The 14985-nt window shown below is 38.9% G+C and overlaps 1 protein-coding gene across 2 annotated transcripts in view; it reads left to right on the forward strand.

The window, feature by feature from the left end:
- tnn (tenascin N) overlaps positions 1–14985 on the forward strand; it is a 42420-nt gene that overhangs the window by 8283 nt on the left and 19152 nt on the right. For both annotated transcript variants that reach the window (XM_013911469.1, XM_005721307.1), the window contains exons 2-8: positions 636–844; positions 935–1126; positions 1245–1712; positions 6143–6276; positions 6386–6515; positions 8780–8962; positions 10543–10632. In XM_013911469.1, the coding sequence (XP_013766923.1) occupies positions 649–844; positions 935–1126; positions 1245–1712; positions 6143–6276; positions 6386–6515; positions 8780–8962; positions 10543–10632 (1393 nt within the window). In that variant the 5' untranslated portion in view covers positions 636–648. The remainder of the gene's footprint in view (positions 1–635; positions 845–934; positions 1127–1244; positions 1713–6142; positions 6277–6385; positions 6516–8779; positions 8963–10542; positions 10633–14985) is intronic.

Below are 14985 nucleotides of genomic sequence, written 5' to 3' on the forward strand. Positions count from 1 at the left end.
ATTTCTGTTCAGGAATGTGGTGAATACTTTGAGATTTATATTAATTGCAATTCCTACCTCTACATTTATTATTTAAAATATATAATTAGCACAGCGTGGCCGTGCAATGTTTTATATGTTTTTTTTTTTTTATTCCTATTAATTATATTTTCACTTGTTACCTCTGAATTATTGAATCAGATCTAGATGACATGACATTTTTAGCAAAATTATAATTCAAATACTCCTTTAATTATTGATTATTCCCATTAATTTTCGATCATTTTATATATTTTTCCATAGTATTACATTTAATAATAATAATGGATTGGATTTATATAGCGCTTTTCAAGGCACCCAAAGTGCTTTACATTTGAATTTAACAGATCATTCTCTCACATAACAGACAAATATTTGTGAAATTATGATACATTTCTGAATGTATTTTTACAATCTAAATATGCATATGTACTAAAAAATATATTTAAAAAGCAAGTAAATTGTGTTTTACTATATTTACAGTGATGTTATGTTATTTTACCTTTGACATGTAAAATCACAGTCTACTTATGTAAATTTAATGATATTCTAGAAAGACAGTACAAAACTGTAAAATATACAGTAAGATACTTTGACATTACTATTTTTTGGAACAGTGTACCACTAGCAATGACCGCTAGACCCCTGTGGAGGGCCCTGTGCCTGCTGGCCCTACTCTGCACATGGTCACGCACAAGTTCTGCTGACACCCGGCCAGACCCCTCAGCTGCAGAGCAGGAAGTCACCTTGAGCCACATCTATAAAATTGACATCCCGGGGAGCACCAGCTGCAACCTACAACACATATCAACACAGGATGAAACAGGTCATAAGAAAGATATAACTAAGAGATTAAGAGGGAAGAGCAACAGATAGGTGTAGCAGCATGAACTTAACAAAGATATCCATTTTGCAGGTCTGCAGATGGAGACCACAAAAAATGGAAACAATGACATTATCTTCAGACACAACATCAAGCTGCAGTCACCCAGATGTGACTGCGAGGAGTCGGAAAGCTTTAAGTCTTTGCTTTACAGAGTCAATGGACTCGAAGAAGAAGTCAACTACCTTAAGACCCAGTGTGCACAGGGATGCTGTGGTGCTGCAGGTAGGCCATGACATGACATGATAGACTAGGCTGCTGGGGACTTTCCATGATGAACTGAACGTTTCTTCTTCACTCACTTCTTTTCACTCCCGCTGTGTTGGCGTATCTCTTTATCAAGGCGTGGACAAAAGCTGTAGTGGCCATGGTACCTACCAACACGACACCTGCAGCTGCCTCTGTAACGTAGGATGGGAAGGCCCCGACTGTTCTGAATCCTCCTGCCCAGATGAGTGCAACGACAATGGCAGATGCGTAGATGGCCGGTGCGTCTGCCATGAGGGCTACACCGGAGAAGACTGCAGTGAGCTGACATGTCCAGACAACTGCAATGACAATGGCCAATGCGTGGATGGCCAGTGCGTGTGCTATGAGGGCTACACCGGAGAAGACTGCAGCGAACTGACCTGTCCAAACAACTGCAATGACAAGGGCCAGTGTGTAGACGGGAAATGTGTGTGCTTCTCACACTTCGCTGGTGAGGATTGCAGCAACCAGAAGTGTCCCAATGACTGCACAGATAATGGCCAGTGTGTGAACGGCAAGTGCATCTGTGATGACGGCTTTTACGGGGAGGACTGTTCGTTAGGTAAGCTTAACATGATTTCTGTTGATGCTTTGCAAACTTTAACACAAGGGCGTCAAACTTAAGGCCCGGTGGCCCGAATCGGCCTGGCAGCGACTCCAATCTGGCCCAGTGGACGGCTTGAAAATGTGAAGAAGGACATAGGAAGACATTTACTGAAATTTAATAAAAACCTTTTCAGTAATCTGACACATTTATCATATAGCTTCACTCATCCAGCCTACTAAAGATCAAAGTAACTAAAAGACATAGCTTGGGGAGTTTTGCAGAAAAATCACAGTTAAAAAAAAAGAAGAAGTGAACTTTGTGTGCATCGAGGTGTGGATATTAACTTTATGTGACCCAAACTTGCATTTTTCACTTGAGACTGAAAAGTCACATTTCTACAGTCACCTCTATGGCACTAACATTAACCTGAGAATTTTAAGTGCTATGTCACGAAGCACAGATGCTACAAGCAGCTCAGGGACCGTTAAAAAATATAACACTTGGCCCTAATGACCTGTTCACCTTCATATAAATTTCCATATGCATCCTTTTAGTAGCATTTTCATGCCCAGACTGAATGATTCTCAAGAGCCAAAACAGTGCAGTCTGGGCTTTAATCATCTATCTCCTACCATCTGTGTGATTCATGTACAAGTGTCCAGGGTCATACATCAACTGAATGGCAATTACCTTACAAGTAATATCAAGTCATATTCATATAGGTGCAGCTACAGGGCAGAAAAAGCTTTTCAACCAGCCTGTTTTAGTATTTGCTGTTACATCTTGCCATCAGCCGCTTAAGATCCCTGCTCAACAGCTGCACCTTGCTCTGCTAAAAAAAACGAAAGAAGATATTTTTACTAAAATTAAACTAGTCATTGGAGCCCAGCTGTTATCTTCACAGCTTTCTTCACAGCCCCTATAGCCTCCTCCACTGGCTCTGTACTTTTTGGTACTTTAGCTTTTTTAAAATGCAGTAATGACCTGCAGCAGAGTCCCTGATGGTGCTTGAACTTTAAGAGCTGCCTCAAAAGCCAGTAAACCCCTACAGTTAACTATTAGCCAGCTCAGTGATGCTGAAGGGTTTCTGACCAAACCTACTATGGAATTCAAAACATATCTCCCGACAGTTATTTCAGAGATATCAGCCGACGGGGCGCTTTCAGTGGGCTGACCTGATGACCACTGCATTTTTGGCCTCCAGACAACCTATAACATCAGGTCACATAATACCACAGAAATATAAGAATACCCATCAGTCTTTCAGGGCTTCATCTGGCTTTTACCCTGCAGAAGAATCTCACCTTTCCTGATAAATGCACTGCTCGCCAAATCACTGTTACTGTGCTGCCCGAGGAGCAGAGTACAAAATTGCATTTTACAGCAATTTAAGGCCAGGAAAGCAGAAACGTGAGCAGCAGCTGCCAGGCATGAGCACTGAATTCCCACTGTGACAGTCAATTCTGCAGAGATATTGAACATTTGGCTGCAAGTGAATGGCACTTTTATTTTTTCATAGCATTGATCTCTTACATTTGAAATAGTATTCTATTTATACGCTAACATCTGTCTATGGTTGTCTTGGCATGTTTTTCCTCTGTATTTAATCAAGAGCACAAAGCATGTGTTTTAAAGCCCCTTTTTTTTTAAAGTCAACTGGATCCATCAAATGCAGCTCCGTGAACCATAAATGTTTCAGACTTCACAGTAGCAGGTCAGAAATGTCAAACCGTAGATGACGATTCCATTTCTTCAAGCTGTGTTTCATACCACAGAGGTAGAGAACAGATCTGTAGCTTCGTGTTTAGGTGCTGTTGAATGGAGTCCAACATCAACAGTGCCACCGTGTCAGAGGAAAAGTCAGGCAAGAAGGGAAAGTGGGAGGTAAGAAAAAAAAAACCCTGTGTTGATTTTAGGTGTTAGCGGTAATAAGAAGGCTGAGAGGAAGAGCACAAAAGCAAAACAGTTGGCGCTTTCTTTGTTTTATGTGGCTATTTGCCATTTCAACACCTGGCTGATGGACGCCAATCTGTTTTTTGGGCGCTGATGGGAACAATACTCTTGAAGTATGGGTTTAGATACAGTTTCTGTCCTTTCCAGTGAGGCACACTTTAATGTTTTCTTTTGTGTTCTTAACCATCAAAGGCAGAAGCCTCATGGCTTAGAAATCAGCAGCCCTTGCACAGTAGGAATAGTTTTCTTAGCCTCAGTTTATGTCAATCCAGAAGATTTAGTAAAAATGCAACCAAATTTAATGAGGTAATCTGAATATAATACAGGTGAGATTATTAAAGCTTTCTCAACATAATGCAGATGGTCTGTATTTAGCTTATTATCCTTTATTTTTTCGCGGCCTCTAAAATGTTTCCTTTTATTATAAAGCACATTTAGAAAAGTTGACTTTAAACCATATTTAGCCATTTTTTCCTTACCAGTTCTCTTTTAATGAGCTAGATCAGGATTTCCTCTAAAATATCAAGCTACAGACAGGAAAGATGATAGCACATAAAAAATCAAATTTCTCAAAGAAGTCCAGACGTGTGATTTTGCTGATTTTCAAGCCGAAAAGGCAGAAAATCACCATTATTTTCTGCTTTTCCAATCTTATTATGCAAATGTATTCACACCAGCTGTTCTGAAATAATATTTAAGGGCAAAGATGGTTGATAGGCATGCCTGGATTAGCAACAGGAGAATTTTAACTGTTCTTTGATGGAAAAAGACTGCTGCATTTGAAGAAAAACATCGAGCTTCCTGACTTTACCTTGTGGAACAGCATCTAAATCTTATGTGAATTCCTTGCTTGCCAAAGCTATAGTGGACCACATAACCACTCATTTCACATTTCTCATTTTCCCTTGTAATAAGCTTTTACTTGCACGCCATGTTTTGCTTTTTCTTTTTCTTTTTAAAAAAATCTATACAGTCTGCCATTTTATTTCCCTCTATCATACCCACAAAAGCTCACCTTGCCTTTAAAAAGCCTCACTCCCCAACACGGCTGACATGTCGTCTTCTGTGTTTTGGCTGCGGTTTTGGTTTGTTTTTACTCTTAGCTCCCCCACCATGTTTTTCCAGAATGGCCAGAGAAGCACTTTAAAGGAGTCTTTCTTTCCATTTAGAGTAAAAAAACAAAACAAAACACCTGTTTTGCCGTGTTCATGATTTGTTGGTTCTTTGACAATCAACTGAAAAAAAAAGATTTAAGCCTTTTGGTAGATTGAATAAGTGTAGGTGTTATGCAGCACAGTGAAGGTGTTTGTGGGGACTGATAATAGGCTTTATTAGCAAATTCAACATAATGCAAGGCACAAAGAACTGAAATCCAAAGACGAATGTGAGAAACGCAAGACAACCAGGAAACACAGGTTGTTAAAATAGATGTCCTGACAGAGCTCACGGCAGGGAAAGCAAAGACAGGAAGTAAAAGCACAAAAAACACACAGGGAAAAACAAAATAAATCAACATTTGGAAACCACAGAGCTGTACTACAGTACAAGGCAAGACTAATAAGATAGCAATTTATGTCAAACTTAAAGTTTTAAAACTTTAAGAAAACCCAGTTTCACAGAGAAAGTTGATAAAAGATCACAATGACATGTGTTATCTCTGTCTAGGGCTTGGGGTTTTGTTGACCCAGCTAACTTGAAGAAAACCTATCTATGTCTAATTTCCTTCATAGTACACCCCCCTCAGGGCCTTGTAGTACGAAGTGAGTTTAGCATATCCAGGTTATGCTTTCATTATCTGTATTCACTCCTAACAGTCCTATCCTAACAGTCAGGTGGTGAAGCCCTTGTAGGCTGGGGTCGATTATCCTGACCCTAGCGGTCAAGCTATCAAGCTGTTTATCAACCAGGAGTTTATCAATCTAGTTGGCAAATTCATATGAACGTTGTTGTGTTGGCAGCATCTGTCAAATCAAAAAATATAGCTAAGTGTACGGCAGCAGAGCAACTGCAAAGGAAGCTGAAACCATATTATAGGAACAATATGAAAAGGGCTTAAAGCAGCACAGCTGCTGTAGACAATGCAGTGTTCAGTAATTTAATATTAAACGTGTCGTATGAATGTGTGTGTGGTTTGGTTGGTGAGAAGAAAAAAACTTTAAACCCTGCCACTATCCAAGCTCTGAGGTCTGGGGGATCTTTTACAGGACAGGCAGTGATTTAACACCAGTTAACCCAAGGTTAACCCTGAAGTTACATGGATAAGATGAAATCCTGCTTCATAGTGGAGGCCTTAGGAGGACAACAACAGCTACAAATAGACAAGACAGAGGAAGAGAAGACAGGGAAGCGAGCAAAAAAGAAAAATTAAAATGCAAGCCTGAACAACAAAATCAGAAAAAGAACTTGTGGACATGATAGCGGACTTGTTGATAAAAATAACTGTTAAATTCTGTTAATTCCTGACTTCTGTGTATGTCTCTTTGTTCTCTCAGTCTTGGCACCTCAGGGTCTGCAGGTGGTCCAAGTGACTGACGTCTCTCTCCTGGTTGAGTGGGAGTCCGTTCAAGGGGCCGAGTATTATGTGTTGACATATTATCCGAAAAATGACGAGGGTGCGCAGGAGCAGGTAGGTTTTTCTACTTTGATCATTTCTGTGTCAAATACAGGTTGTAGCAAAAAAAAAAGTATATTACCTATTTCATCTTACAAACTTATTCTCATCAACTGCATATTAGATTTCGGTCGCCAACACAGAGAACTCCTACCTCATCACAGGACTGACTCCTGGGGTTACCTACATTGTCCAAGTACATGCGGTGGTTAAGGGCATCCAAAGTGAAGCTGACGAGATTGAAGCCACCACAGGTGAGCACAGACGGCTCTGATCAGGACAGAAAAAACAAATACAGAGCTTTAAAATGAGTATTTTTCAGACTAACAGACATTAGTGCTGTAGCAGAACTGGGCGGTGTGCAGCATGTTTCCTTTAAATGAGCTGCTGGTTTAAAGTGAAAGCAGATGTTACCTATTAAAGACTACCGTGGCTTTGAGGGCAGGTGTGGCCTGCAGGTCTTAGGGATTAAGTTAGATTTTCTCGGGATAAAATAGTTGCATTTGAAGTCAAACGTAATTGTGTATGTGATTTGGCATTAAAAGACCATAAATGCTATTCTGGTAGAGTCCAGGAATGAAAATATGGACCTGGCATGGATTGATAACCTGCCTCACTTTCTCTGTTACTTTTGTAGAATGAGCACGATTGTTCCTGTATTCGTCTTTGTCTTTCACAGAAATTCTATGGTAAAAAAGCAATGAACAGACTGAAGACTTTAATTACTAAGTGTTTCATTAAAGGCTGGCTTGTTAGCCTTTAATTCTCAAGGAAATGGCTCCATGAACTTGCTCACAGATGTGGCGGGACACAGACGTGTAGAGAAAGAGATTACTTGACAGGATTGATGGGAGACGTGCAGAAAGTGGGAGTGTGGTTAGATTGGTTTACCATGGAAAACCTCACAGAGCATAGCTTTCACATATGGGCATAAGAAGCCACGCCATCATCTGGCTTATTGTTGTGTGAGGCAGACTGGTACATACTTTTTGTTTTAACTTCAAACAATGATCTACTTCAAAAGAGGGTTTGGATGGATGTTTTTAAGTTTTCTTTTGGGAAGCACAACAGCTGGCATGAAAAGAAGCTTTTCATTTGGTAACGCTTGCTTTGTTTGATGGAACTCACTTTTTCCTCATGAAATTGCAGAAGCATATCTCTAATTAACGTCTGAATTATTCAGAATATTCTGAGAGATGGGAGGATGCAGTGGCATACAAAGTTCTGAATGATCAGGCTTCATCATATCTTAAAGACCTCATAGTATCATTTCATTCCAACAGAGCATATCTCTCTAAGACTGCGGGCTCATTTTTGGTTATTTGATTATCTAAAAGTAGAATGGGAGGCAGAGACTCCAGCTATCAGGCCCATCTTCTGTGGAACCAACTCCCAGTTTGGGTTCACCATACAGACACGCTCTCTACTTTTCACATCAGACTTCAATCTTCATCCCTCATTTATGCTGCTATAGACTCAGACTGTGAGGAACCATTCATGATGCACTGATATCTTCTCTATGCCCTTCTTTTTACTACTCATACCAGGATACCAGGATTGCATGTCCTTAACTTCGATCCTCTTTTTAGTGGTTTTCCCCTTATTCTGATTTGTTTTGTTTTGTGTTTTTTGGTTTTTTGGTTTTTTGGTTGGGTTTTTTTTATGTGGTTTGTGCTCCTCCTTTTCTGTCATCTCGTTCCCATCACCTCCAAATCTATAGCAGCTGATTCCCCATCCTGGGGAACATGGGGATCTGATCATTGAGGTTGAAGCATTTTGACATGGCGGCTGCTTTGAGCTGTTACTGTTGTTTTAAAGTAATTACATACAGGTAGAAGTGAAAATGCTCATGTGACATGTAAAGTTTAAAAATAAAATTAAGTCACAATGTACACTGTGTAAAGTGTAGACGGCACTAAAGCATTACTATGATGTTTGATTCTTGAGGTGTAGTAGATGTCACAGCTTTACAAATAGCTGTAAAATGTTAGTCTACAGAACTGCTCAAGGATCGTTCTCGACTATTGAACCCCGCATGACTGTGTTTAATTTGTGTGTCCTGCTGGGTGATATGTTAAACTAGTTTATCCTGACTTTATTATGTGAATGCTGTGACTTTAAATGTGGGAAAGCACAGAGTACGCAAAGGTTACTTTAGAAAACATCAATAAACCTTTATATGCACTTTTCTAAGATGACGCTGGCGATGTCAAAAAAAAAAAAGAAAAAAGAAATGCACCCATGAGTGATTTTAATATTTGTTTCATGCCAAATACAAATATTTGTCTATTATTTGGTTATAATATCTTGCAGATGGCCAGAGGCGGAATTCTTGCTTGGCTCTCTTTCCTAGAAATGTCACATTTCAGTGTGCTGGGAGATCATTGTCTAGCTCGGGGACATGTGGAAGCAGAGCAAGGCAGATGCTTCTGTTTGCAAAAGCTTTAAGGCAGACTTCTAAGTTTGAGCTTCATGTCTGTACACTCAGTTCCACCTAACCTTGTATCACCTTTCCCAGATGTCTCAACTATTGATGGTATCCGAGTTCTTGGCCAGACAGAGGTCTCTATTGAGGTGGACTGGCAGAACCCTCAAGCTGAGATGGATTACTTCAGGCTTACACACACTGACCCAGAAGGGCAAGAGGAGGAGCTGAAGGTACAGAGGAGCCAAGAGGCGCGCACCAAACACACTATTGTGGGTGAGTCTTACAAGTTTGTGAACAATGTACAAAAGTATTTCTTGAACTGTTGTGCTATTAGAGTAAGCTATGGGTTCTAAGCTAATCAATAAGAAGTAAATAGTCCCGTAACCTTGTTTCTTGAATCTTGAATTGGACGCTTTTGGACATAAATCTTGAAATAGTCATCCAATTTGATTTAAAATAATCTTCTGGTTTTACTTTGCAATTTATATTGTAAAAGTGCTACAAAAACTTACATATACAGACACAGTTACTTTAAATATTCAGTTCAAATTAAGCTTTAGGGTAAAAATATTAATAATGTTGGAATATAAAACATGGAACATGACATCATCCCATAAACACACAATATACAGCAATGGTAAAAAGAAGGTATGCTCTCTGTCCGTTCAAACGTTTTACATATCACGAAACAATAAACAATTATTTATTTATTATCAGATCTTAATTAGGTAAATATACAACTGAGATGAACAGCAACACATGACATATTAAACATCATTATTTAATTCACAAAAACCAAAATGATTCAAAAGCCAAAGTGCAGAAAAACTAAGTTCAGGCTGACTGTTTCAGCCAAGCTTTAACTGTTGAACACACGGCCTCACATTTCTGGATTTCTGTGGTATACAGAGGAATTCCTGGTCAAATCAATGACTTCAAGGTGCCCAGATCCCATGATTCAAAAACAAGTCAAATAATCAATCCATGCTATGACTGGTTTTCACCAAACATGGCTCTAGGCATCATGTAAAAACATCTCGACATCGTCTGATCTGTCCAAAGGACATTGCTCCAGAGGTCTTGTTGTTTGTTCAGATGTAACTTTGCAAACATGAGCTACGCTGCCATGTTTTCTTTTTTTAGAAAGAAGACTTTTTCTTCTGCCAAGCCTCCAAAACAAGCCATGCTTGTTCAGTCTTTTTCTAATTGTACTGTCATGAACTTCAAATTTAACATGTTAACTGAGGCCCGTTTGTCTGAGAGCCAGCTCTTGGGTTTGTTGCATTGTACGGTCTGGCCTTGGGAGGGGAATTTGCTGGATGTCCACTCCTGAGAAGATTGGCAGCTGTCTTCAATGTTTTATGCTGAATCATCTTTTTCACATGATGCACTTGGATTTATTTGGAAATGACCTTCTCAGGCTGAATGTTTCCCCTACTTGGCATTGTATAAATTAAATACACTACTTCTGCGATTTGGCTTAAATTTTTGTTAAAATAAATAATGACAAATAAATAAATAATGACATGGGTTTATGTCTCATATTTTCTAGTTCATTTGGAGTTGTATATGACCTGGTAAGGAGCAGAATTTCTTTCATATAATTTTCTGATATGTAAAACTGATAGAGGGTGAATGTTCTTTTACCAGGAAAGTGGGTATAATATACATTTCATGTAGTCTAATAGAAAAGGGATCCCATAATTTAAGGATTTGATTGAGAAAAGTCAGAAAAGTAATTTCTACTTCTACTCAAGATTTTCCTCAAAGTTTGTAAATCCCTTGTTTTGGAGCATTATATCAGAGACTGATGGACATTTGCTTCTTTTAAGACTAACTGTCTCTTCCCACAGGTTTGTATCCAGGAACAGAGTATGTCATCTCAGTGCAGGCCATTAAGGGAAACAATGGGGGCAAAGCTTCTTCTGTCACCGGTGCCACAGGTCAGTGTCAACACATCAGCATTCACGAGTTGTTGAATCTCATACTGCTGTGCCTTATTATCAGTTAGCTTAAAGTGGGCCCAATTTTCTCAAAATTGACTGCTGCCTGACATTAATTGCATTGAGACTGCATTTCTGCGACCACTGGAGAAGTCTGACTGTGGATGACACTTAATATAATAGATCAGCCACTCTTGGAACAGAAAAACATCAGAGAAATAGCGAGGAAAACCATATTCCACTTAGTTTTGAATTGGGTGTACCACCAATGAGTGCGCTTAGCTCTTGTTGTGTCACCTATAATTCACCTGTGGTCAGATGCTAAGAGGAAAAACACATAATCTGTCAGACACAAAAATGCTATGGAGTATTATGCAAACTGCTGTTACCATCCTTACAGAGCCAGTGATAACATTACAATGAATACAGCCAGCAAGAGGCAGGATTGTGGGTTATGCATGGAGGGCTGGAATTTACAACCTAATAATTTGAGCAATCTTTAATGGTTGTGGTGAGCTTGGTCACAGAGGGGAAACATGATATGAATTCTGTAATGACTATGAGATGCTCCCTGACAGTCAGGGTGAGAAGGTCCATGATTTACAGAGTCTGGTGTTGTTGGATATTAGCATTTTGGTCTTAGCGTGAGTCGGACTGGTTTTAGGACGTGATGAGGAATACATTTTTACTCTTTACTTTCACAGCCATTCTTGACATTAAATTGCTATATAGTTATAATTTAACAGACCGCCAAATGCTCCACAGTGGCACAACAGGCTTTCAGTTTCTCCCATTATCTTCTTTTCTGTCTCTCATTCACCTTCCCATCTTTCCTCCTCTCTTTAGAGATTACTCACTTCTAAAGCTTTCTTCAGTTTAAAGTCTGTTCATTTTGGGTGGGTGAGTTGTTATTTTTGTTTTTTTAGACACTGAGGCAACCAGTTTAATGGTTTTTAGTCATCAGCCTTAGCAAGATATTTTCAAGACTCACCTCTCATCTTTTGAAGACAGTCAGGTACTCAAGAACTCATGTCTTTACTAATCTTTTTTTCTGTGTGTATGCCACTTACTTTTGCAGCAACTGCATAAGTGTGTGTGCGTGTATGTGTATGTGTGTGTGCGCGAATGGGCTAATCTACACCAGACAGACAGTGGCTTGTCTCCACTCCAGCAGCTACAATCCTTCATTTTAGGTGTAGCACGAAAAGGCTTAGAGGTGATTGAAGAGGATACTCCTCAGCTCTGTCTGGCAGAGAGGATGTGCTAGTTTCTCGATGACTGGCATGGCGCAACAGAGAGCACAGTCACCTATTATCTCGCCGAACATGCTGTTGCCTTTGGGCAGCGGGGTTATACACGGGAGGAGATAAAAGGAACATGAGGGGGGGAATATTGAAAATACACAAACAGAGAGGAAGCTGTAATAAAGAAGAATAAGACACTAAGTGTTGGCATTAGAGCTAAAAAACCAGAGTCGAGTGATAAATCAAGATATTTATAGGGGGAATTAAGAACAGGAATAGGACAGGATATAAAAACAATGGGTCATAAAGAAACAATTTATGGGACATTATGTAATGCGTAGGTACTTCTAAGACTACAGCTGCCATCTTACATATTGTGTAAGTGCCACAGTTGAAAGGTTTCCCCACTGTTGCCATCTGTCCTATGTGCCTTCTCATCGTCTCTTTCGCAGTGTCTGTCACGCATCACAATTGGCATCCTGCTAAACTTATTTTGCTGTGGCTCCTTTTATAGTTGTTTACCTTCTGCACTACTGATAACAAGGTATTACATAGCAAATAAAAGAATGACAGTGGATATTTACAGCTGGGCCTCGTTATGCACTTCCGGTGTGACTTTTATGTTGGATTTATGTTTATGTTGCGGAACATGCACAATTTTTGGCTGAATGTTTTCATTTTATTGCCACCAATGACAACATACGAAAAGAGAAACTAAGGACCAGACTTGTCATCCTTACTATAACCTGTCCAAAGCTTAAGAGGCATATAAACACATCATACCACAGCTGCTACTGCTGATTCAGATTCAATAAAGTCACCACCAAGGCCTTTATAACAAAAAGCAGATGGCTTGACGTTCGAAGATGGGTTGAATTTTCCACTCAAATGTGTCCATCGGAGGTTTTTGAGCCAGCTCTTTGCGTTAGACAAAATACAAAGAGCTGGAAAAATGTCAAATGAAAATGTGAGAAGAGACATTTCATAAAAGTAATGAGGATTCAAAACAAATTCCCGAAAGGTCAAACTGGGAATGACAGATTTTGTGTAGAACTACTCTTCGTGTGTTGATTCAACTGGAGCAGTTGAACAGCTCTATGCACCTATTAAGTGTGAGAAAAAGATAATGTTGTTTGTAGGTATCTTCTTAATCTTGGTGTAGGTTATTGCATTAGTAGCATTGATGTTTGAGCCTGTTATGCTCAAAAGTGTGTTGTTGTTTTTTTACCTTTTCTAATATTCATAATAATTGTAATTAATTTTAATTAATTAATTATTTAATTAATTTTAATTTATACGTTGCACAGGTATCTTCCAAAATTGTTTAAACATGAACAAAAGAAAAATCAGGATCTTTTAGCCATTGTCCTTTGAAATTTGGGCAAATTTTCTCAAACCTACTATATAATTTTGCTACAAGAATTGTCCCTTATAACACAGAAAATGCTCTATTTCTGCCACAGATTAACACAGACAGTAACACAGATTGATTGCTTTTATTCCACGTTTAACAATCATGCTTCCATGAGTGGTCAGTGCCAGAAGTTAGGCTGTTGTGTATAATCTGAGGGCTGAACTAAGATCACAGTTTGTTTTTCCCTGAAATATGTCCATGTTAACAGTGTACTGTATTTTCTTGTTGGAACATATTTGGATTATTTTACAGTTACAGTGGTGTTTACCTTTAACCTGTCATTCAGAAGAAAGAAAAATTGTTCTCTTTGTGTATTTGTTAAAACTTACTTACGGCTGCCACGTGGAGTGAATAAATTATGAAAGGATAGTTCATAACGTAAAAAAGGGAGTTTCACACAATTCATATTATATGTAAGGACAAAATATAGGTATGTTGATAAGTCAGTTCTGTCATTAAGAATTATGAGCTACTTAGAGCACATACAAGTCGTTGGGCAAACATGCTAATAAACTCAACTAGGGCATAGATCAAGCCTGACATATTGTAGTCTCTGAATGAATGGAGCTCTGTTGCTCCATATGTAGCCATACTGTATGGCTTTCACTGTACAGTGAGGCTGTGAATCTGTAAGGCTCTAAATGATGAAAGACAGCCTACTACTGACTGCCTTGTGGTCAGTGTCTGCTGAACATGTCACCCATAATGGATAAGTTGTCCTCCAAATGGCCGTAGTCGCAGCTTGTGTTGTGTAGCCATGTAGTCACTGACGCTGCACAGCTAGTGGGGTAGAACGTTTGGAGTAACTGGATCCATCATACAGAGCAAATGCAGGCTTGGAGCACGTAAGAAAACGTATCAAATAACTTATAGAAAATGTCAGACGACTGAGGGATTGGACTTGTTTGTTCAGAGGGGAATAAAGAACATTAGAAAAAAGAAAATCCAGTGGTGGGCAGTAACTTTAACACAAGAGAATAGAGATAACGAACACATTTAATCAGCGTACCAGTGTATGATTCTGTATTTTCATTTGTTCTTTTTTTATATGCTGTACTTAAATAGGCATAGACATCTGCAACCTTTCTGCACTCATTCCTGGCTGAAGAATTATGAAAAGGTCTGACTTTTATAGTTATCATCATATTTTGCATTATCTCACCATGATGAATTCTGCAGGAATTGATAAGAATTGTAGTAATAATAGGAGCAATAAAACACTATAAACAGACCTCACTACACATAAACTGTGCATTACTGGCAAACTGTACATACAATTGTTTGCAAAAATGACTCATTCTGCAACGATTTTCCCCATTCAGTGTTGTATAGTATTGGTATTTCTGCTGTCAAATTTCTACTAATGTTCTATTAATCTTTTAAATACTATATTCTGTTTATTCTACAGTCGTGCATCACATTCAGTTAAATCATGTGGTCGCTCTCCTGTGAGAATCAGATATCTATTACAAAGCACAGTTTGTACATTTGTTCAACCAAGGTATTTCTCTGGTTTAATTAAAAGAGGTTTTTTTTTAATTAAATTAGAGGTGACTTGAGATCCCCTCTCCATCATAAGTTCTGATTCAAAGTCCTGAAGGAGATATTAAAATCTTCTTTCGCAGTGCAATCTAATAAAATTAGGGGTGGGTTTTTATAATCGATTCATCGATTAAAATCGATTCTGGCTTGGAT

Source organism: Pundamilia nyererei, unplaced genomic scaffold (genome assembly GCF_000239375.1).
Source record: "Pundamilia nyererei isolate P.nyererei 1_Seehausen unplaced genomic scaffold, PunNye1.0 scaffold00004, whole genome shotgun sequence".
Taxonomy (NCBI): domain Eukaryota; kingdom Metazoa; phylum Chordata; class Actinopteri; order Cichliformes; family Cichlidae; genus Pundamilia; species Pundamilia nyererei.